The sequence below is a fragment of the Phocoena phocoena genome, chromosome 19 (genome assembly GCF_963924675.1).
Source record: "Phocoena phocoena chromosome 19, mPhoPho1.1, whole genome shotgun sequence".
Classification (NCBI taxonomy): Eukaryota; Metazoa; Chordata; class Mammalia; order Artiodactyla; family Phocoenidae; genus Phocoena; species Phocoena phocoena.
Window position 1 is genome coordinate 28,597,453 of NC_089237.1, and position 25,762 is coordinate 28,623,214.

The 25,762-nt window shown below is 35.9% G+C and overlaps 1 protein-coding gene across 1 annotated transcript in view; it reads right to left on the minus strand.

Annotated features, from left to right (window-relative positions):
- Positions 1-339: 339 nt before the first annotated feature.
- Positions 340-25,762, minus strand: part of INTS2 (integrator complex subunit 2) — a 48,217-nt gene continuing 22,794 nt past the window's right edge. The window contains exons 13-24 of the mRNA XM_065896894.1: positions 25,530-25,706; positions 24,040-24,148; positions 14,903-15,007; positions 12,582-12,746; positions 11,345-11,546; positions 8,443-8,568; positions 4,801-4,999; positions 2,469-2,720; positions 2,007-2,114; positions 1,769-1,874; positions 613-789; positions 340-509 (exon numbers count right to left, since the gene is read on the minus strand). Of these exons, the coding sequence (XP_065752966.1) occupies positions 340-509; positions 613-789; positions 1,769-1,874; positions 2,007-2,114; positions 2,469-2,720; positions 4,801-4,999; positions 8,443-8,568; positions 11,345-11,546; positions 12,582-12,746; positions 14,903-15,007; positions 24,040-24,148; positions 25,530-25,706 (1,896 nt within the window). The remainder of the gene's footprint in view (positions 510-612; positions 790-1,768; positions 1,875-2,006; positions 2,115-2,468; positions 2,721-4,800; positions 5,000-8,442; positions 8,569-11,344; positions 11,547-12,581; positions 12,747-14,902; positions 15,008-24,039; positions 24,149-25,529; positions 25,707-25,762) is intronic.

Genomic DNA, 25,762 nt, shown 5'->3' on the forward strand with positions numbered 1-25,762 from the left:
AAAGCCATGGCAGTTTTTCTTCACTTCAAAAGCTTAATACAAGGCCATATTCACTTTCCAGTAATGAGTTTCTTAAATGTGCTCCCAACAGAAAAAGCTCAGCTGCTACAAAAAACATACCAGCAAAGTAGATCCAAAGAACTGCCAATCAAATACAAGCAAGCATAATTCTCAAGAGAGTTCTAAATTGTATTCATGTTGAATTGAATCGTTTTAGTGATTCCAAGACGTTACTGTTCCCATTCAGTTCAGTTGTTATAAGATGCAAATTCATGTTGGGTATATGCAGCAAAACAGCTTCATTTTTTTGTTTTAAGGTTTTTTTGTTTTTGTTTTTTTTTAAATTCCACTAACACTCATGTTTATTATTTCAATTATTGTGCTTTCAATACAATGACAGAGCTGTACATCAGGATCCATGCTTCCAGTGTCGCTAGGTCCATTTTTGTAAGATGGATCTTTACAGATTCCAGACCATCCACTTGGTTTCTCCTTTATTTGTTGAAGGCCTAAAAACATAAGGAAAAATAAATAAGGCAAGAAATCTGGAAAGGATTTGGGCCTTTCTGTTTGAGATATTAAAACAACTCTTGAAAATAAGTTACTACTTACGCGTAATAATCGGATCGATGTCTCTTGTCTGAGTGGCAACATCAGAGGCACAGACTTGCCCTATTTGGATCAACAAAGACATAATATCCTCATACAGTGGAGGAAATGCTCGACAAAAAGAGACCAAACTTGGCAGAGTTGGCATGAAAAAAGCATATCGCTTGGCCTGTGTTAAAACTGTTAGAAAGAAATAAAACAGAAATTTTCATTTTACAGATACAAATTCAACATACATGACCTATACAATATACTAAGCACCATGCTCTGTGCTGAGGATACTAAGTTTTCTAAGACACGGCCAGCCCCTGCCTTCAGGGAGCTCATAATCTAGTAGTCAGCCATCATCCAACACATACATGCTTATGTCCAAACACTGTGATAGGTGCACTGCATGCATTGTTTCATTTAATTCTCACAATCTTATGAATGAAAAAAGTATTTCTATGATACTATTTAATATATGAGGAAACTCTTAAATAAACCTTAGAGAGATTAAGAAGCTTCTTCAACTCCAGTTAGCAGTGGAGTTGGGATAGAACTCAGGCAGTGTAAGATCTTAACCACTGCAAATAATTATAACATGAAGTGAATACGATGGAAAGATAAATGAATAGATTATTATGGGAGCACTGAGAAAGAATATGAAATTGACTAAGCCATAACTTTTAAAGGTTGAATTATAGTTCATATCTTTTAGTTTATTTTCATACCATTTTACTTAACAACCTAGAAGGTGGTTAAAATGTTAGGGTATGTTTTAGAACTTAAGGAAACAACTTATATATTTATCTCTTATTTATACAGATGATTATATTTTTCTGGAATTCTAAGCATTTGTAATAGATTGTAACTTGTTTTCTATTGACATAATTATATTCAGAAGGTAGACTTGATTTCCATTTGTAAAATGTGGAATGCTTAGTATATTTACTATAAATCTATATACAGTCATTCACAAAAATGAAAGATACAATTTGCCTACCTACTTATCTCCTCTACACTATACATCCCATTTGTCATAGGAAAATTTTCAAAACTAATTCAAAAGGTGGCATAACTATTAGTGACACAGAAAAAATGGTGTCACTAAAGTCAGAAAAAATATGTACTACTTTATGTTAGAAATTTTTGTTATTGATGTCGGTTGGCTACACACCTGTTAGCAGAGTTCCCATGACATTGACAGCTAAGCGAGCCACACTGAGTGACTTTGGTAATGCATACTGGATACACAAGTGAGAAAGCAACTGGATAGCAAATATCTGTAACAGAAAATCCAAATATTACATGTTTCTGAAGAAGGTCTTTAAGTATTAAAAACTGTAAAATGTTTTATATAACTATAAGATTAGAGGGAAATCAAAATTCTCCTAAAGTTCCAAAATGCTCATTACCTGTTTTTCAAGTTCTGGCTGTGCAATAAGCTCAGGTATGAAATCCAGACAGATGTGCATAGATGGAATACCTGCGACTGTCAGAGGCAAAAGTTCACATGGATAACCCTATCTCAACAAGAAAGGGGGGAAAAGTTAGAAATAAAATAGCTGCAAGTCAAATACAGATAAAAATATAAAGGAAGGTTTCACTTCCTTTATGTAACAGTTGCTCAGAAGGCTACGATGCCCTACATGTTTCCTGGCATTTCACCTCTCTGATGCACTAAAATACAAATAAATTATATGAACACTTTATTAGGCTGAAATCAAATTTTAAAAATCTGGATTTTTCTCCATATTGCAAAGGACCATGATCATTTGTGTGACCTCCAGTTTCTAAATGATTCCTATTAATTTAGTACTTCAAAACTACCCCCAAAATAAAGTTCAACCATAAAGAATCATTCTTTGAAACCAGACCTGAAAGTGAACAAGCTTAGCAATGTTGGGATCCGCAATGTACATTTGGTGCAACAGACAACAGATAAGGCACTGAACTTCTCGAAGGTTACAGAGCAAATTGTCTTCTCCTTCCTCCATTCCCTTAGTTGGAGTGCTGGCAGTAATAACGCTTTGAACATTCCTTAGCAAGCTGTCTGGATTGACACGCTTTGCCTTCTCATCTTCAGTAGGTAAGCAAATCTCCAAGAGAATCTGGACAGCTGCACTATCCTACAAGCAAATAAAACACAGTGAATTTAAGAAGTTTCTGAGAAGTTTGTTTGAAAACCAAATATGATTTTGTTTTCACATGAACACATGTGATAAAAATAACTGTTTCTTTAAGAACAAAAAGCAAAGAGGTACTTCTAAGAGAAAAAGTGAACAACGTATAGGCCAGTGGTTCTCATCTTTTTCAGGGCCATGAACCCTTTTAAGAATCTGAAGAAAACTGTATACCCTCTCAGCATAAAAATTAACGTATATAAACACAGCAACATATGGCATAATTTCAGAGTGGTCACACACCTCTAAGGCAGATACATGAACTCGAGTTTAAGAACATCTACTACAAGAGTATTCGAATTTGGTGTCATCCAAAACAGGCCCTAGGGCAAAAAATGACTTCTACTGGAATCTCCTTTCCTTCCTCTTAAATTCCTACTTCTCCCAGGATCCTATCTTGTATTCCCCTCTTTTTCTCACCTCTGAAGATGGTGGTTAATAATTAATGCCTAAAAGTCACTCCCCAAAACTCTTTTTCCTTTTAATTTGAAGATAGGCTCTTTAAGGCTCTGGAAAGATTCTGCCTTACCATCCATTCCAACTGTACAACTCATTATTGCTCAGTCTACAAGCTTGAGTGCCATTTCATAGAAAAGTAGTTTCTTGAGGGGTGAAATACTTAATGCCCCTGCCTATAAAGGAGAGCTATAATCACTTGCATCTAGCAGGAAGAAGGAAAAAGAAAATGAATACATAACATGCATCTCTGAAAGACTGCCACTGCCTGGGATAGAAGAAAACAATTACTCCATCTACCTGTTTAATAACTTAATTATAAACTAAGGTTAGCCTTACATTATAATCATTTATAAAGTAAACTTTATAATCATTCTTGACGGGTTTTGGGTTGTTACTGTTTTATGTTTGTTTGTTTTTTTTATAGACTCTGGAGCCAGCCTCCCCAAGCTTGAATCCCAGCTTCCCCACTTACTAAATGTATAACCTTGAGCAAGTCACTTAACCTCTCTGGATCTCGTTTTCCTAATCTGTAAAAATGGAGATAATACTCCATACCTCATAGGTTGGTTGTAAAGAGTAAATGAGTTAATATACATAAAAAACTCAGAATAGCACCCACCATATAATAAGCATTATATAAATGGTAGCTATTACCATCCTCAATCCCTTATCTGAAACTCTGAGGGTCAGATTTATTTTAGAACTCAAGATTTTTTTTTTCTGTAATATTATATAACATCTCCAGCAGAGACTAAGGCAGTACACTGTAATCAAATGTATTAATATTTCTGCAACAAAACATACCAACATTCATATTAAGTGGGATAAAGGCCATAAATAGCTTCACATCAATTCAGGTCAAGTTTTGACACAAACAAGGTCATATCAGGTCAGGTTTTTCTGCCAACTGAATTACCAAAAAAAATGCCTCAGTTTTCATAGCTTTTTGGATTTCTGTATTACAGATAAGGGATTGTGGACCTATATTATTACTCTAATTCCCCTTATTGCCAATGAAAAGATTTCAGAAAATATATTTCAAACTAAGAAAACATTTCTACTTTGAAGACCTCAAACTGCTTAACATGCAATCATCTCGCATGTCCTGCATTAGTCCAAAATTACTACCTAAGGCTGCAGTAAATTCTATATTGTTATAAAACTTTTCTAAATACAAACTTTAACTACTTGTGTTGTTATAGTATTTATCACTGCCTGACATTTTATTATATATATATATATATATATATACACACACACACACACACACACACACACACTTCTTGTCTGTCTCCACCATTTGATTTTTTTTCCACCATTTGATTTTAAGAAACAAAAGTCTTATATTTTGTTAAAATATAAATCTCACTAAAATGGCTATTAAATAAAACCATGAAGATTATTCCTGATTTTAATAATTCAGAAGCAAAGGTAACACCATTATAATATACCTTCTGTAATAAAAGGAATGTATAATATGTCACCATTTTATATAGAAGGCCATCTATTTAAATGATTATATTAACAGGAAAGCCCTTGGCCTTTTTGATTAATTTTACTTTATCACCTGAGCAGCCAGTAATGCATTTTTCAATTCCTCTCTGGTAACTTCTGGGCCATCAGTCTGTCCAACTAAACCTATTGTATTATTCTGAGAAAGCCTATCTTGCTCTGCTGTTTCCTTCAGATGAGCACTAAGGTAGGCTTTGGATGCCAGAAGATATCCATTCAACATATGTAGAGTAATATCCATCAGTGGGGGGCATCTAAACACAGAAAGAAGAAAAATATGTGAGAAAAAATATAAATTTATAAATTAGTCAGAACATGGTCAATCAATTTGAATAATTAGAAAAACCTGAATAGTACCTGAAAACATTAGAAGAGTAGAAAAGTTAACACTTTTCCCACCAAAATATTCATTCTCAAAAATGAAAACTTAATATATATATAATTCTCTGTATTTCAAGACTGTATGAATAGTATTATCTATTTCATCTTATCAACTAAAATCAAATATAATATATACCCTAGAAAAAAGGCATTCCTTTTTACAAAAAAATGGCACTACCATTAAATCTCTTAGATATGAGCCTGCAAGGCAGCTGTCCTCAAAGACAAATAGTCTAGGGACTTCCCTGGTGGTCCAGTGGTTAAGACTCCACTCTCCCAATGCAGGGGGCATGGGTCAGGGAACTAAGATCCCACATGCCCCATAGCACAGTCAAGACAAAACAAAACAAAACAAAAACTGAATAGAGTTATTCACTCCTCAAAAATTGTTATAAATTAAATTTAAATGAGATAATAGATATAAGAATTAAATGTAAAAAAGGAAACCAAAAAAGATAAATCAGTAACCACTAAAATATTAAAAGCCAAGTCCTTAGAAAAACCTGACAATGCCACTTCCCAGCCTATCACAGACTGAGTATGTGCGCATAAACAGGCAGTACAGCTTTGGTTTTAACTATGAAACACTGGAAATGTCAATACTTTTTCTGAAATGTTCAAATTTTCTACAGTAAACATGCATGTATTAATAGTGGAAAAAAAAACATGTCAATGGTTAAATAAACCATGGCAATATTCCCAAAACTGAAGATAAGAATCACCTGGAGTATTTATTTAAAAAAAAAAATCCTAAACTCCACCAGACATTCTGGATCAGAGTTTGTAGAGGCCTGTATATATGGAATACTATGTAGCAGTTAAAACAATGAGATGGAACTATGCATACCAATATGGAAAACATGTTCAGAATGGTAAGTTTTTTTTAAAAAAGAACAAAATAGAGCCTACCAAAAACCACTTACGTTTTTTAACACCACCCCAAACAAAAAAGTAAATATTTGTTTATAAATTTGTACATACATAGAAAATGAAGCTACATACACACCATTATGACAATAAAGTTTCCTCTGGAGATGGAACTGGGATTGGTCAATAGTTCAAAGAGGAACTTTGCTTTAAAAATGGCAGCAGATACGAGAGAACAAGACTTTTCACTGTACACCTTTTCCTTGTTAATCTTCTTGTTTGTGCACTTATTAATGTATATAATGAAAACTTTCAGGCACACATAAAAAAGGGAATATTATAATGAACCTCTAAGAACTCATCACCCAGCAGCAACAGTTATCAACACATCGCTAGTCTTATTTCACCCATACCCCACCATCCACTTTCCCACCATCACCACTGGTTAGTTCAAAGCAAATCAAAAATGTCATATCTTTTCATATTGTTTGACATTTTTAAAAACCACCTAAATGATCACTTAGAAAAAATCAAATTTTAAAAAATGAACAAAATTAAAGGCAAAACAATAGAACAATAAAAGAAAAAACTGCACTCTATATACAAAAAGCTGATATCCTTTATACATAAAGAGCTCTTTAAATCAAAAAAGGTAAGCATTCTAATAGAAAACTAGGCTAAATGTAAAGAAGAAATAACAATAACCAATAAGTATATTAAAATATTCAATCTAAGAAAAATATAAATTAAAGTGGGAATCTATTTTTCACTTATCACATTGGAAAAATTATATAAAACTGTGTAGGAAAGTGTACAATATCAAACATCACTATAGGAATGTCAACAGGTTCAGCCATTCTGAGTGGCAGAATGAAAACATGAATCAAAGGACTTAAAAATGAGCATGTTCCTTTTGCCTCAATAGTTCCATTTTTAATAATCATTTCTAAGGAAATAGTACACAATAGTTACCACAGCACTATCAATAATAACAAAAAATGGAAATAAAATATCCCAACAATAGGGAACTGAATTAAGCATAGCATATCTATGTGGAATACTATGTAGCCAATTAACATAAGAAGATCTATTAACATGAGAAAAGGTTCACAAGTTGCTAAGTGAAAGATCTAGGCTACAAAAACATTTCATACATTATGATAGCATAATTTAACAGCCTCCTGAACAACTGCCGGTGATTTAGGTGAAAGGTTACCTACTTAAGTGGATTTTTAACACTGATAAATTGTTTTAGAAATGGCTCTTCTCTAGAAATGTTATTTACTGTTGTTTTCTTTTTATTAAATAGATACTTAGTGTCATTTATACTGTTTATTCTTCTGATTCCTCTTCCCTCTGAGACCTTGATCTCACCAAACCATATATGGCTGATTCTGCAGATTGTGCCTCTTCAAGAATTTCATCCCCAGGGTTAAAGACAGATGAGTATATTACTGTATCCTAGTTAGTCTTCTTTACTCCAGTTTCTTTCCCCTCTGAACTATCTAGTGTGAACCTTCTCTTCGTAAGTTACCACCTAAATGACCTCTTCAGCCTAACATTCAAGGCCCTCCATAGCCTGACCCTAACCTAACATTCCAACTCTTAAGTGTGTTCTCAAAAACTAAGCCTTCCACTCAAACCTTTTTCACTCTTGCTTTTACACTTCTGCTCACACTATTCTTTTTCTCACAATACCTTCTTTGACCTCTTACGCCCCGTCATTACAGTATCTGTTCATCTAAACCCTATTTCTATACTTCAAAATACTACTCAAAGTCTTTCTCCTGAAACTTTTAACACCATTCATTTACTGTACCATTCATCTGCATACGACCATATTATTTAACTTTTCAGGTATTTATCTTATTTCCCAATACAAGTGATAATCACTTTAAAGGCAAACCCCTCAACTTGTATATCTTTGTTACTATTTAGCTTAGCAACTAGAAATTCAAATATTAATGATGTGAATTAATTAATCCCACCTCCTGAGGTGAAGCTACTTCAAAGCAACTAAGTTAAGCAATTAGCAAGGAAGTATAGACAAATGTGGAATCAATAAAGCTAACATCACAATTAAGGATTCCAAAAGATCACAATTTTAATGCATGTAATGATTCACAATAAACCGGTTTTTTAAAAGCTTTTTTCAACAATGCTATGAGAAATGGTATCATTTTTCACTATCTTGACTCTGAGAGAAAGAACACTATTGAGGGCTGCCAAAACCAAAGATGACATTTTGTTAAGGCTAGGTTTATTAATCACATATTAAACTGAAGTTCATGAATATAGACAACCAAAAGAAAACACAAAAACCTCACAGGTCATACTGCCAACTTACCTGCAAGAACACAAAGATATAAGTTTAAACTGAATTTCTTCAATTTCCTTTGACTCTCCAAAGCATAACTCTATAGTAAAAACGAACTCAAATGACACATACCTGTATACCCTCTGATCACATCTTAGCACAATGAGAGGATCTATCATCAGATCATTCTGAGTATACTTTTGCTGTCGTACAAACTTTACTGATGGTTGAAGTGCATTCACTGTCATTACCCACAGCCTGATGAGAAAATAATCATATGTTCAAAAACAGCTATATCATAATTGAAACCTGTAGCCACCATCCAGTTCCTTTTATCTTAGAAAGATATAGTCAGGAAAAAAATTAGAGAACAGGTGTAAATGAACTTGGAAAAATTAAAAACTATAGAAATCTAACCTATTATTATGTTTTTAAAACAAATGAAGATAAAACAATAAACAAAAGTAGTTTCAAAAATCTTCACAGTTGTAAGGGAAAAATCATGGCATGTAAAATCAGAATTTGAATTAAAACCTCAGTTATACCATACTTGCTGCATGACTCTGTGTAAGTCATGGAACCTCTCTGAACTGTTTCCTCCTCTGTAAAATACGAATATAATACCTGTAAATGAAGCACTTTGAAATTGTAACTGGCCCCATAAGTTATTGTTCTACATTTATCATCACAGAATCTAAATATGAGATGCCACTTTGAGATTAAACATCAATAGACTATAAAAGTGGTTACTAACCTGACTTCACATCAGAATTACTGAAGAATATGCCAATATGTAGGGTATCTGACTTCTTGCAGTGAAGCCCAGGAGTCCACCAACCCCACCTCACACACAGAGCTTGCCCACTCTTAAATGAGTGGATAGCCAACAATCATCAGACATTTAAAGAAAGTTTCTACTTTGAAAAAGATTAAAATATACAAACAGAAAGAAAGGAATGCCAAAGAAACAGAGAATATAGAGAGGAGAAGAAAAAAAAATTCTTAAACCTATAATTAATTTCCTTAAAGGACAGAATATTTCATATATGAAACAAGAATAGGAGACATTTATAGATTCTCAGATAAGAAAGAGCTTTTAGAAATTAAGACTATAACAGAAATATTTTAAATTCAAAGGAAAGAGCAGAAGATAACATAGACGAAATATCCAGAAAATGTACATAAAAGAGAAATTTAAAAATAGAGGAGAAAGAAGGAGAAAATCAGAGTTAAGTTCAAAAGGTTTAAAATCCAAATTGCAAAAAATTCCAGAAAACAGAGGGAAAGAAATTACTGAAGAAAAAAAAAAATACAAGAAACTGTCCTAGAAGTGAAGACATCAGCATTAGTCCCCCGACGAAAAAAAAGGCCAACCAAGTGCCCAGCACCATGAATTAAAAAAGACCCAAACCAAGATGTATCATCATGAAATTTCAGAAACAATGAAAAAGAACCTAAAACCTTTAAGAGAAAAAACAATGGTCACATACAAAGGATTGGGAATTGGTATAAGATTAGATTACTCAAAAGTAATCAGGAAAGCTCTAATTACTTCAATAGAATAAAGCTTTCAAATTGCTAAGAGGAAAAATAAGCTAGAATTCTACACCTAGCCTAATATCAATCACATGTGAGGGCAAGAATAAAAACCTTTTCACATACGAAAGCCTCAAAAAAAAAAATATTTCCCAAACATCTTTCCCAGGAAGCAACTTGAGCGTTAGTTCCACTCACTTAAATAAGGAACTAAATCAAGAAAGACAAAAACATGGACTCAAACCAAGAGACAAAGCAATTCCAGATGGCTACTGTGAATGTCCCAGATTGAAACATAAGGGTGGAAAGATCTGAAAGGAAGATTTCCAAGGAAAAATGTTACTAATATGTTACCTGATGTGTTAACAACTAACTAATGTAAATTTCCACTCAATAATAGAGTTTGAGAGTGAATTGGTTATTGATACAAAGAAAACAAAAAAACCTGAATAAATGTTAAAGAGGCAAACAACTCAGGGTTTGTATGTGGGGTATGAAGGAGGGCAGTTGTCTAAGAAAGAAATTGTAATCAAAGGATATCATATATATCAACATAAATAACACTTATGTAGTCATAATAATATGCACACTGAATATTTCTTTAACCAAAAATTCTGATATAACTGTGTTGGGAGAAATGGAGGAAGGGAGAATATATGGAAGAAGAGGGACTCACAGGGGAAGCAAGTAAGAGTGCTAAATCTTCATCTTGTATGAAGGATTTTGTAGGAAGTCAAAAGATAATTTCTAAATTGAAAAGTCAGGAAATCATAGTAATTATAAGCATATGATTGAGATACATGGTGGGACATAAATGCCAGAATTAAAAGATAAAGGAGCTAAGAATAATTGTCTCTGAGGATCAATAGTCTAAAATGGGAAGGTGGGGGCTGACCTTATACACTATTTAACTTATGTGCATTTATTAATTTGATATAAGTAAAAATCAAACTTAAAAAGTATAAATATTCCCAGACCTACTGAATCAGAATCTCAGGTAAGTCCAGCCCAGTATTTGTTTCTAGAGCAGACCAAGTGTTTTTGATGCAATCTGTGGAACAGCAGAGACCCATTTTACTAAAGACAAAACACTGCATCCAGCATTCCACTGTGATTTAATTGGCATGGGTTACAACTTGGGGATCAGGAGTTTTAAAAGCTCTCCAGGTGATTTTAACGTACAGCAAAACTTGGAGCCACTGCAATGATGCAAGACACAATGGTAATCTAAATTACAATTAGCCACAAATGACTCTACATGAGAACTCCCTTTTAAAGAACTTTCCCAAGTTGGAAATACTTGAAGGTTTCTCTCTGTTTCTTAAGATAGAGTTTATTCTTTTCCTTAAAGTTATAACAACTCTTTTAATTAGTGGTCTTCAGAAAGAATTTATATTGTCAAAAAGTTTTTTTTAACAATTTTTTTCAACATTTAAGTTATTGTATACAATCACTGCTATACACTTATCTATTACGTGTAACAATACACTGAAATTACCTTCTAGGCATCACAGTATTAAGAACCATCCATAGTTTATTGACCGTTTGAAGAATTCGCCTCGGAACCCCTGAATTCAACAGCTGATTCATATTGGATGTTAATACTTCTGCATATGGTATAAGTTCACTGGCAGAGAGTAGAGTCAAGTGTTCTAGAATCTGCATCACTTGTGTGTGACTTACTGGGACAGCTGAAAATGCTAAAAGGAAAACTTTATAGTCATAATCTAAATACTATACAGCTTACCAAATAGGAAGTAATATTGCTCTATCAAACTATAGGCGAAACAAATCAAGAAAGCAATATTGCTTTAAAAAAAGTAAAACTTTCCATTCTAGTCATAGTTGTGGGTATACTTAAAATTAGGCCCTTAAGAAAAATTCATGTTAAAGTGCAGTTATTTCGTAAAGAACAAAAAATACCTCATTTTAAAAATCACATTAGTGAGAGTGACCCAAAGACAACAATTCACACTGATTTAAAAAACTGACTGAAACATGAAAATATACCGAACTATTGCTCTTGGTATTAACATTCATTTGAAAAATTCAAACTTCTTGACACCTTCCTTCGGGTAGCCCTTTATGGGCTGTAAGCAACTGTTAGTAAAAAATAGCTAGAACCGTCCTCCTTCAACAGAATAGTCACTAACCACTTCTGGCTACTGAGCACTTGAAATGCAGCTAGTCCAAAATGAGATGTGCTGTAAGTATAAAATACATAGACTCAGTATGAAAAAACAATAAAATATCTAACAGTCTTTTTATACTGATTATGTGATGAAATCATAATATATTAGATATACTGGGTTATACAAAATAATTATTTAAATTTGCCTTTTTTTTAACTTTTTTAATGTGACAATATATAGAAAGTTTAAAATTGTATGTGTGGCTCACATCATATTTCTATTTTAAAGTGCTGATCTAGCTTATTATCCATTAACAGCAGATACATTGTTCTATTCCACAGTACTTATTTCTGACCAGTTTTAGGACTTTCCTAAAACCACATGACCTGTTTAGTGATATAACGTAGAACCTATGAGGAAACAGATGCAAGCATGTCAGAAAAAAAAGGTAAAAAATCCTTTAACTCAAAGAGAATTACTTTAAATATATTCACCAAAACCCTGTTATATCTCTAGGAAAATTCTGCATGATTTTAAGATTTCCACAGGCCTAACACCTCTGTGTACTACTAAAGGGGTAAAAGGCATACCAATTTATTATACCTTCTTGAAGTTGTTTAGGAGAGTGGTTTTTGGCATTACTAGTCAGGAGCATTCGTCTTAACAGGGCATCAGTCCCTGTGATTTCTTCTTCACAGATCCAATCATCCACAATGCATAAATGTGGGTAGTTAGTTGCAAGGAGACGAAGTAAAGCAGAATGCAACCCTTGAAAATTTAAAAGAAGTCAGTTGGATTCTTTACTCTTTAACATCAAAATCTTCTCTCTCTTCTTTCCCCTCTCTCTTCTCCCGTTCATTTACAGCAAGCCAAAGGCATCTGCCCTTCTTATGCATGCATACTACAGCTTAAGAACTTCTGTTCAGTAGTTCAGCCAGAGAATCTGCTTAAAGATCGCCAAGTGAATTGATACACAGGAAGCTGGAAGCCACTACTTTTGTCAAAAGTTCTCAAGCTTTCTTCCACTCTATCCCAGCATAAAAGTCTCCCATCAGGAAAATTAGTTTGACATAGCAGTAGTTCAAGAGTTGAGTGGGGAGGAGAAAAAGAGAAGGGGTTCATTTCAGGGAGATCATATATGGTTTGAAAAAGGCCTCACTCAGAAATTCTGATAGGCTTGGTAATTCCCTGGCGGTCCAGTAGTTAGGATGCCGCACTTCCACTGCAGGGGGCACGGGTTTGATCCCTGGTTGGGGAACTAGGCTCCTGCATGCCAAGCGGCACAGCCAAAACATAAATAAATAAAACTTTTAAAAGATTTTAAAAGGAGAAATTCTGATAGGCTACTATAGGAGAACATGTCCTCTCCTCCAACCCAGTTGAGACTCATTGCTATAGATGAGTAAAATTAAAGTTGCCCAACTTGAGTACCTAAATGTACACTTTGTGTGCATTTCCTCATTTCACCCTGACACTCCTACAAGGTAAGCAATATTGTCTCCATTCTACTATGAAGAAACAGGCTGAAAGATATTTATTAATGTTCCCAAAGTCACACAGCTATGTCACCCAACCCAAGCAGTACTGACGATACCCACAAGAGGGTGCATTTGTCTTCTTTTAAGAAGGGTTAAGGAAGCTCAAAAGGATTGGGAAACCTTCCTTTGACTAAATCTAAGTCTTGTTTCTAATCTTTTGCTTACAGCAGTTAGACTACTCATTATTATTATTGTGTAATATTAATAATGAGAAAAATAAATGATGATACTGTAAAAATGCCTATTTAGACATATGAAGCGCCACTATGTTATTTACCTAATAAATGCTGCTGCTACTAAACAATTATCATCATCTCCAAAGTTGCAAGAGTTAGCAGTATCAGTAGTAATAAAAGTACGTTAGATCCAATCACCCCCTTATTATGCAACTTAGATCAAATCAAACCACTGCTTAGTCCCAAGAGGGTTAAGTGTCTGTTTCCTTTCTCATAGAAACTGCTTAAAATAAATGCTTCTGTTTGAAAAGGCACTGTAACAATCAAAAGTGGTATTAAATTTAATGCACAAGTACATGTGTAGTCAAGACTTTCCCAAAACAGTCAGAAAAATGACTGCTTACAAAAGTGCACAGTAATCTGCACTTCATAATCTCTTTAGTAAAACACGCTAGTTGCCAAAAGCTGCCAAATATAACATCATTTCTCTAGAAAGAGGTAATGCAAAGATATAAAAAATAAATGCAGACATCTGGCTACAGATGACGAAAGCAAGCTCCCGTCCATCCTGGAAACCAACCGTAACAAAGACAGACAAAGAAAATCCCCAACTTCAAAAAAACAAACCAAAAAGAAAAATACAAACCACCCACATATTCAAACATTATACAAAGGTGTTAATTTAAGAAAAAATTTGAATTTCAAAAAATAGTACTATATTTCTATTTGAAAGTTTTACAGTAAGCATATTATAGTAATTCCACGCTAAGGAATGTTATGGAGCAATTAAAAACAACAAGGTAGATCTAGATGAAGTGACATGATAAGATTTCCAAGAGAAAAAAGCAAATCTCAGAAGAGATAGGGTATAATACCATTTAAAGCTTAAAAAAAGAATTTTTTACTTGTGTATCTATTAGCTTCAACCATATGAAACTGCATTTTTGGAGGTCAAAAATAGTTGAATACCCGTTATTTCATATGATTCACCCTATAGAAAGGAATATCTGAAATTACACACCAAAATGAAACTAGGGCCTTGGGAGTGAGGAGTGGTTTGCAGGGAGTAAGACAGCAAGGGAGGTAAAGAGGAATTTCACTCTTGAATTGGGCTTTAAACATTGAGCACCTATTACACTTTATAACATCATAAACGGTAGATACTTTTAAACAATAAACGTTAGCAGTAAAAAGCAAATAAAACAAATACCTCCCAACTCCTGCTGCAGTCCTTGAGCCTGTCGAATAAGAAATTTGATGGGAATCTGATCCATTAAAGAAGACGAATATGATTTGGGCTTTCTTTGCATGGCAGCTGTCAGTCAAAGATTAAAAAATGTAAGATATAGTGTCAGTAACAGTAGAAATTTTAACCTTCAACACAAATGGGAACAAACACAATGTCAAATTACTTTCAATTCACTTAATCTGTGAATATAGTTCATAAAAGATGAAGAATCACTACCACAATAATGAATACACGGGACAAATAAGAACATACTTAAGGGCAATATCTCAGAAAATGCCCCGAAACTGAAACTAGGGGGAAGAAAAATCATGAGTGAGAGAAGCCATCTGCAGAAGTGCCCTGCACTAGAAAACAACAACAAAAAAAACAACATCGAAACCTGGGAAGTCAGTCAAGACTCTCCCAAATCTAGTTAGGAAGACCAAATGCAGTCATGCCAGCATGGCTTAAAGCTTCATGATGCCAACAGCCTTAAATTAATCATATTATGTATTAGTGGTGACTCGTTTTGATGAAAGTTGGAAAATATGAATGACTTCCTTCTCTCACAACTTCTACCTTCAGCTAACAAGTACATGCTTTTTTTTTTTTTTAAACAAATCCATCTTAATTTCTGTTCTTTTTCTGCTATCCTAAATCAGCGCCTACTCATCATTTATTTAAATAACTATTACGGCTCAATGTCCCAGACTCCAATTTCTCTGGTCTTTGATCCATCCTTCACACTGCTGCCATAGTCCTCTTATTTAAATTGAGATTTGGCCAGATCACATGTCTCTGGCTCCATGCTCAGAAACCTTCCATGGATTCCCAGATTCCACAGAGTAAAGGTCCTTGCAAATCAACGCTCTTTCTTTGTCTCATCTCCACCATATGCTATATGCCTGACACCCTCATCTCATTCCAAGGTACTTTGCTTGTACACAACAAAACTATATGAGCATCTCAACCAAGGTGTCCATAGTGTGAAAAAGCATTTCCAATATACTTTTTCTTTTCCAAATACAAACCACACAGTGTAAAGCTGAACAAATTTTTATTGAAGATAAAAAGCATATGAGTGCAACTGTTACAATAAAGGTTGAGAATCATTGCCTAAACAGACCATATACCTCTTGGTTAGATATAATCCCCCTTGTAAATTAATAAATTAGCATCCCAGTTTTCCACACAAATCTTTTATGAACTGAGTAAGAATGTATCTCAAAGCACAGTTGAAAAAAAACATAGGGCTTCCCTGGTGGCGCAGTGGTTGAGAGTCTGCCTTCCAATGCAGGGGACGCGGGTTCATGCCCAGGTCTGGGAGGACCCCACATGCCGCGGAGCGGCTGGGCCCGTGGGCCATGGCCGCTGAGCCTGCGCGTCCAGAGCCTCCGCAACGGGAGAGGCCACAGCAGTGAGAGGCCCGCGTACCGCAAAAAAATAAAAAATAAAAATAAAAATAAATAAATAGCTTCCAGTGACAGTCAAATTCTGGTCCCAACACCATCCAGATTGAAAAGGAAGAAGTAAAACTGTCACCATTTGCAGATATGGTATTATACAGAAAACCTTACAGACTCTATCAAAAAACTGTTAGAACTAAAAAAAAAAAAAAAAAAAAAGGTGGTAAAAGTGACAAGTATTTCGGCCCATGTAAGTGACTCTCATGCAAACGCTGAGGTGAATACGTGGGACCTCTACAGTAAGATGAGGGAGCTAGCATTTAAGGAGCAACTTAGGGTACATGGCTTTGTGCCAGAACCAAATAATTTCCTAAAGAGTAAAGTAGAGTTGGTTGGTAAATGAGTGGCTGAGGAGGCTTTTCTGGATGTCAAAGTTCCATAAAGGTAACAAAAATTTTAAAAAAAGATAGAAAAAACCTGTTAAAATTAATAAACAAATTCAGTAAAGTTGCAAGATATAAAATCAATACACAAAAATCTGTTGTGTTTCTAATACACCAATAACAAACAATCAGAAAGAGAAATTAAGAAATCAACCCCATTTGGGGATATATGTATATGTATAGCTGATTCACTTTGTTATAGAGCAGAAACTAACACACCACTGTAAAGCAATTATACTCCAATACAGATGTTAAAAAAAAAAAAGAAATCAACCCCATTTACAACTGCATCAAAAAGAATAAAACACCTACGAATAAATGTAATCAAGGAGGTGAAGATAAAAATACATGAAAAAAGATGAAACTAGACCACTATCTTACACCACACACAAAAATGAACTCAAAATGGATTAAAGACTTGAACCTAAGACCGGAAACCATATAACTCTCAGAAGAAAACACAGGTGCTAAGCTCCTGGACACAGGTCTTGGCTGATTTTTTTGAATCTGACACCAAAAGCAAAACCAACAAAAGCAAAATAAACAAGTGGGACTACTGCAAACTACAAAGCTTCAGAACAGCAAAGGAAACCATCAATAAAATGAAAAGGCAACCTACTAAACGGGAGAAAATATTTGCAAATCATATATCTGATACGGGGCTAATATGCAAAATATATTTAATAACTCAAGAGCAAAAAACCAAACAATCCAATTTAAAAATGGGCAGAAGGGGACTTCCCTGGTGGCACAGTGGTTAAGAATCCGCCTGCCAATGCAGGGGACACAGTTTGATCCCTGGTCCGGGAAGATCCCACATGCTGCGGAGCAACAAAGCCCATGCGCCACAACTACTGAGCCTGCACTCTAGTGCCCGCAAGCCACAACTACTGAGCCTGCCTGCCACAACTACTGAAGCCTGCATGCCTAGAGCCCATGCTCTGCAACAAGAGAAGCCACCACAATGAGAAGCACATGCACTGCAAAGAAGAGTAGCCCCCGCTCACCGCAACTAGAGAAAGCCCACATACAACAACGAAGACACAATGCAGCCAAAAATAAATAATAAATTAAAAATAAATAAATTTTTAATAAATGGGCAGAAGATCTGAATAGACATTTTCCCAAAGAAGACATACAGAGGTACAACAGGTACATGAAAAGATGCTCAACGTCACTAATCATCAGGGAAATGGAAATCAAAACCACAATGAGCTATCACCTCATACCTGTTGGAAGGAATATTATCAAAAAGACAATAAACAACTGTTGATGAAGATAAGGACAAAAGGAAACACTTGTGCACTATTGGTAGGAATGTAAATTGGTGGAGCCACTACAAAAAACAGTATGGAAGGACTTCCCTGGTGGTGCAGTGGTTAAAAATCCACCTGCCAATGCAGGGGACACGGGCTCAATTCCTGGTCCGGGAAGATCCCACATGCCGTGGCACAACTAAGTCCGTGAGCCACAACTACTGAAGCCCACGCACCCTAAAGCCCACACACCACAACTACTGAGCCCACACACCACAACTACCGAAGCCCACGCGCTCTAGGGCCCGTGTGCCGCAACTACTGAGCCTACATGCCGCAACTACTAAAGTCCATACGCCTACAGCCCGTGCTCCACAACAAGAGAAGCCACCACAATGAGAAGCCCGCACACCACAACAAAGAGTAGCCCCTGCTTGCAGTAACTAGAGAAAGCCCGTACACAGCAATGAAGAGCCAATGCAGCCAAAAACAAATAAATAAAAGATTAATTAATTAATTAAAAGAAAGAAAACAGTATGAGGTTACTCGAAAAATTAAAAATAGAACTACCATATGATCCAGCAATTTCCCATCTAGGTATTTATCTGAAGAAAATGAAAACACTAACTTGAATAGATTATATATACCCACATGTTCACTGCCACATTATTTACAATAGCCAAGATATAGAAACAATCTAAGTGTCCACCAATGGATTAATGGATAAAGAAAATATGAGATACATACACACAACACACACACACACACATATACATACAATGGAACGTTATTCAGCCATAAAAAAGAATGAAACTTTGCCATTTGTGACATGGGTGGAACTGGAGGGCATAATGCTAAGTAAAATAAGTCAGACAGAGAAAGACAAATACCATATGATCTCTTTTATATGCGGAATCATAAAAAAACAAAAAAACCTTCAAAGATACAGAGAAATAATAATTGGTGGCTGCCAGAGGAGCAGGGGATGAGGGGTAAAAGAAATAGGGGAAGAGCGTCAAAAGGTAAAAAAGAGAAAAAAGAAAAGAAAGGAAAAAGAAATTCAATACTAAAAACCAATTTGAAACCACAACTCTGTGGCCCATCTTGATGGATATAAAATAATATTACTGTTTGTACAAAATAACATTAAAGAGGAAAAATGGAATATAAAATGGTATTAAGATAAATAGATTGATTATAACTAGGCAAAATGCTAGAGACAGATTATTAGTAAAGATAGATTATTTTGAATAATAAAAACAGATTAATATTAAATATATATAAGTTCCAGTGATGGTCAAATCCTGGTTCCAACACTTACAACTAAGGGAAGTCACTTAACTTCCCTGTGCCTCAGTGTTCTCACCTGTAATATAAAGACAACAACAGTACCTATCTCACAGAATTGTTGTGAGGGTTTACATGAGTTAACAGGTGTAAAGAGCTTCAAGTAGTGTTTGGCACATAACAAGCACTCAAATGTTTGCCAGTATCATTAAGATCTAGAGTCCCCAAGATCAACTTAGGGTAAAGTATCAACATTTAAGTTTCTGGACCTATGAAACTGAAGACAAAATCCTGTTCACATCTTAATAATTCCATCAAAGAACTAGCAGCCCATGAAGCCCTACCTAAAGCAATTATTTCTCTTTAACATCTCTGTGAAATACAACATCAAGGATACTTAATCTTCCAGTAAAAGACTAAACTATAATTATGAAAGGCCTATGGGAAGATCATTTGTTTTATATATTCAACATGAGCAATCACACTTCCAATTTTCTTCCAACGTGTCGCTTTCAAAGATTCAAATCTGGGGTTTCCCTGGTGGCGCAGTGGTTGAGAGTCCGCCTGCCAATGCAGGGGACACGGGTTCGTGCCCCGGTCTGGGAAGATGCCACATGCCGCGGAGCGGCTGGGCCCGTGAGCCATGGCCGCTGAGCCTGCGCGTCCGGAGCCTGTGCTCCGCAGCGGGAGAGGCCACAACAGTGAGAGGCCCCTGTACCGCAAAAAAATAATTAATTAATTAATTAATTAAAAGGGTAGATTAAAAACATATGATTCCAACTTTGTGAAAGTTATCATATGTTATCATATGTGCAAAGACTAAAGGGTTTTCTAGCAAAATTCTATGGTGATTACCTCTGGGCAGCAGAATTATGGGTTTTACTTCGGTCTTTGTACATTTTTCACTTCCTCAATTTCCTCCAGTAAACACACTTCTAATAAATGTTTTTATTTTAAAAGCCAGTTCTTTTGCATTAAGATATGAAAGCAATCAGGTAAATAATGAAATAAGTTTAAAATTCTTATACAGTTACTCTACACTACAATCATTTAACTCTTAGAACCTTTTTTGGTCAAACTTGATTTTACAGCACTGAAACTTCAAGCTGCCAAGAAAAAACATCTGCCAGTGTTTGCTTAAAGGTTTTTGCATTTTGGTAGAGGCAGTTAGAGTTAACTTTCTTCTAGGAAGAAAATAATTAACTATCGAGTGCAAAGAAAAACTTCAAGTTCAGGAATTCAGAAGCAGTAAACATTACAGTTTCCCAAATACCACAGTATGTGTCTTGTTCTGCTGCTGACAAAGGAGGAAACTTCACACGAAACGGGACAGAAGCAGAAAAGGCAGCCAGACCCTGTTTTTAAATGAAGTTAAGCTTGAGGGAGAGAGTTAAGCAAGTAATACTTTTAGCTACTTAAGAGTGAGACTGTGTTTAGGATCCCACTGGCTGCTTTAAGAGCAGATAAACAGTTTCTCATATGTTCAATATTCATTAGTATTGTTTTTACTTCAAAAGCATGTAAAAACAAACTTTTACCTAGTAACAAAGTCTTCAGATGTAATAAATAGGAAACACTTTTAAGTATAAAAACTGGAAATATAATGGTAATGCTCATATTTTAATTGGGTATTAGTACACAGGGATTTATTATATTATTATTTCTTACACATATTCTTTTGGATCAATACACTATTTAACTAAAATTAATATATACACATGTATTATAAATATTTTAAAACAAATCAAAAATATGCATATGTGAAAAAATATGTATATATACAAACCCATTTTTTAATGATTATGATATTCTAATACTTGGCTCTATCTCAAGTGTCAGAATTCCATATTTGAGCTTCTACAGCTACCTGGTGGCTGCTAATAATGTTTAATATAAAGGCCAAAACCACAGACCAGTTAACAAGCTACTGAAACTACAACACAACTTCACAGGTAGGAACAAATTTGAGGAAGAATACTTATCTTTTTTGGCTGTGGAAAAGCAAAATTCTCTCATGTTGTGACATATTCTCCAATTATTTATTCCCTGTGGAGATAAGAAACTAGACTAGAAAAAAATCTCCTGAACTATGGGAAAAAATTCTCCAAGGAAAGGTTGATCCCTCCATCTGTCTTCTACATCCCATCTCCTCTCACTTATCAAGGACATCCCTCCAGGGATTCTCTCATCAGCCTTCCCTCTCTACTAGATTACTCCCAACAGAATACAAACATTCTCTTAGCTCTTTCACCTTAAAAAGAAAAAAAAAAGTCCTCTCCTGACCTCATTTTCCTCTCCAATGATCACATTCATTTCTCTCCTTCTCTTTACAATTCCTCAAAAGAACTGTCTGTACGCACTGTCTCCAGTATATCTCCTCTAATTTTCTTTTGAATCCACTACAATCAGGCTTTCATCCTAAAAACAAGTGTTCACTTTACTAATAAAACTGTAAAGGTCAAAGGACCTCCAGCAAGCTATATGCAGTCATCAGCTGAGTCCTAACCTTACTTGATCCATCAACATCATTTTACACAGGTGATCTCACTCTCCTCTTTGAAACATTCTTTCCTTGGCATCCAGGACAACACATCCTCCTGAGTCTCCTACACCTTCCCGTTTGGTAATCTTACTTAATGTCATGATTTTAAATACCATATATATGCTGAAGAATCTCAAAGCTTCAGTGCTGGTATCTCCCCTAAATTCTAGGCCAGTATTTACAACTGTTTCCATAACATCCCCACTTGAAAGTCTATCAGACATCTCAAACTCCATAGGTCCAAAACGAGCTCCTGATCCCCCACATACCTGCTCATTTATTTCAGTCCATAGCCATTTTATAGGTTAGGCCAAAAGCCTCCACATCAACCTTGGCTCCTGTCTCTCAAACCTCATGAATCCATCAGCAAAACCTCTCAGCTCTACCCTCAAAATACACATACAGGGACTTCCCTGGTGGTGCAATGGTTAAGAATCTGCCTGCCAATGCAGGGGACACGGTTCGATCCCTGGTCCAGGAAGATCGCACATGCCACAGAGCAACTAAGCCCCTGCACCATTACTGAGCCTGCGATCTAGAGCCCACGAACCACAACTACTGAGCCCACACGCCACAACTACTGAAGCCCGCGTGCCTAGAGCCCATGCTCCACAACAAGAGAAGCCACCACAATGAGAAGCCAGTGCACCACAACGAAGAGTAGTCCCCTCTCGCCACAACTAGAGAAAAGCCTGCACGCAGTAATGAAGACCCAGTGCAACCAAAAAAAAAGAAAAAAATACATATACACTGCTACCAGTCCAGACCACCACCACCTTTTGCCTAGAATCTTAGAAAAACCTAACAACTTTCCTCTAATCTCCCAGTTCCTTTTCCAAGACTCAATCCAGGCTGGGTTGTACTCCTAACCTAAAATCCTTAACTTTCCAATTAAGATCCATCAGACTATTGCATAAAGAACAGCAGCTTCACATGAACTAGGGTTGAACTGAGCATGTCATTGGGGACTGGGATACATAATATTTAAAGGTCCTTCCAGTCCAAAAAATTCTGAGTGACCTGTTAATTCTGCATGGTATATACACAAAAGTTGGCTACACTAGTCTCTGTACTTTTCTGTATTAAGATTTTTTTTTGCTAGACATTAATTTAAACAAAAACTAAGGGTGTATCTTAGTCCCCTGCTACAGTATTAACGGTCAGAGTTCTCCCCAGAATACCTCCTCGTAACTCATTCCCCTACTATCCATTAAATCACAAGTGTCGTATTCCTTAACAGAATTCATTACATGTGGATAAAAGTGGGAGCCCCCTAATGCTTATTATTAGCCCACCTTGTCCCTGATATGACAAAGACTATAATTACAGTTGTGGTATATCATCTGTACAACCCTGACACCTGTAGTCAGAAAAGAAAGCAGCCGAGAAATGCACAGAATACTTAAAACACAATACTTCGGAAAAATAAAAGAGACTGGTCTGCCACACACTGAAGAGTAACTTTAATTTATAACTTTCAAAAAGTAAAACCACTCAGCTATGACAAATTAACCTCCCTTAAAAGAATTCTCCCTGCATTATATACTCAATGCCTACGACTTTTTAATGACACTCTTTGTGTTTCAAATATGGAACTAAATATATTTAACAAGCCTAAAATACAGGTGAATATTCTTTTTCAAATAGAGGAAAACGTACTACTTTATAGTGATACCATTTATGCTAAATCTAACCTTCTGATATTATATGAAATAGCTAAGTCTGAAAGCCTCGTTCAGTGATAATTTCAATGGCAAAGGAAAACCTACTACTGGTTTTTTTCTACTGCTTTGATTAGACTGTTACTCTTCACACTAATGGAAGGAAGAATAGGGCACAGATTGAAATCAAGTAAAAATATTTCAATTGCAGTTCCTTTAGGTTTATCTCTTAATTTACATTTAGTTAGTAAGGTCACTAAAATTGTTAAAATACAAACAATTCAGTTATCCATTAATTCAGCCTGCTAAAAGCAGCACTGAGCCTTAAGAGGTGGTTATATGCCCACACATACATGTATTTATGCATCAGAGTACACAATGCCTCCACTGCAAAGACTGTAGAATGATGCTGGAGCTTGTTAGAATATTTGACCTTATTTTCTCATACAGCAGCCTAGAGAGTAACAAAATATAAGCAAATAAGATGAACTATCACTAGAAACATTCGCCTATGCACAACTTACCTAAAGTCTTTGTGTTTGCTAGGAGAGCTTCTTCGTAAGACAGTGTATAATAAAGCACCAAAAGCTGTGCTGTGATACTGAAACGCTGATTAAGGCGGATGTTGTCACCCTGGAGGTAATATTATAAATACTTTAAAATACTGTTAAATTTCATGAGTGCTTTTTGATAGCAAAAGCATTCAAAATAGATTATTCAGTGTTGCTGCTCCCAAGCTCGAACAAGTTGGGAGAAGTGTTGCTGTGTTCACATTAAACTCAAAGAGACAACTTGAAGTCTAAGTTAAATTTGAGATGGCTTGGGAGATGAAAAGCAACATGCTTAACAGTTTTTAAGATAGGAAGGGGCTTCCCTGGTGGTGCGGTAGTTAAGAATCCGCCTGCCAATGCAGGGGACATGGGTTTGAACCCTGGTCCGGGACAATCCCACATGTCGTGGAGCAACTAAGCCCGTGCACCACAACTACTGAGCCCACGTGTCACAACTACTGAGCCCACGCGCCCTAGAGCCCGTGCTCAGCAACAAGAGAAGCCACCGCAATGAGAAGCCCGTGCACCACAACGAAGAGTAGCCCCCGTGCACTGCAACTAGAGAAAGCCCACGTGCAGCAACAAAGACCCAACGCAGCCAAAAATAAATAAAGTTTTTTTAAAGTTACTGTTTTTTTTTTTTAAAAAAAGAAGATAGGGCTTCCCTGGTGGCACAGTGTTTGAGAGTCCGCCTGCCGATGCAAGGGACACGGGTTCGTGCCCCGGTCCGGGAAGATCCCACATGCCGCGGAGCAGCTGGGCCCATGAGCCATGGCCACTGCGCCTGCACGTCCAGAGACTGTGCTCCGCAACGCGAGAGGCCACAATAGTGAGAGGCCCACGTACCACAAAAAAAAGAAGATAGGGAAAAAAAGGCAACAGCAGCCCCATCAGGCTGCTTCTCAAAAAGCTTTACAGGAGTCTCAAGTATTATCTGAAATTACCACGAAGAAAATAATTCCTAAAAATGATATTGGACAGTTAAGTATATTTGGAGATAAAAGATTTTCTTCAAGTTTTCCAGTAATAGTCTAGGTAGATCTTAGATCCCCAGGAAACTAAATAAAGCTGGTTGAATGTGTGGAAATGTCATGTAGTCCGTTGGTAAACACACAACTTCCACAGCACTCCTTAAGCTTTAAAATGGAGCTCCTGGGACTTCCCTGGAGGTCCAGCTGTTAAGACTCCATACTCCCAATGCAAGGGGCACAGCGCGGCCAAAAAAAAACAAAAGGAAAATGGAGCTCTTGAAAGAATTCCTCAAAAAGTGCCTATTCAACAAACTACTTGGAACTAATACCATTCTTTTAATATTTATAAGTAATCTAAAAAAACTGAATACCATCTTAAATTCAAAACCACCTAGAAGTTGTTCTCCTCTAATAATCAGGGAAAAAACATGGAGTCAGTCCAAAGAATAAAAGAAAAATAAGCTAATAAATGTAGAAAAGCCACTATTTTACCCCAATGACTCCTTGGAAAATATTGAGTATCTCCTGTTCTGTGACTGGCTGATTTGTGGCTTCTGGATTAGATTTAGATGCAGGAGTAAGTATAGAATTTATGTACACGTCAATCAGAGGAAGTAGTTGAGGATGGAGTGGAGTGGAGGTTTCACAGAGCTGTCTATAAATCCAGTCCTAAAAAAGAAGGTTGCAGGCACCAAATCAATTATGGCAATAAGAAAAGGCAAGCA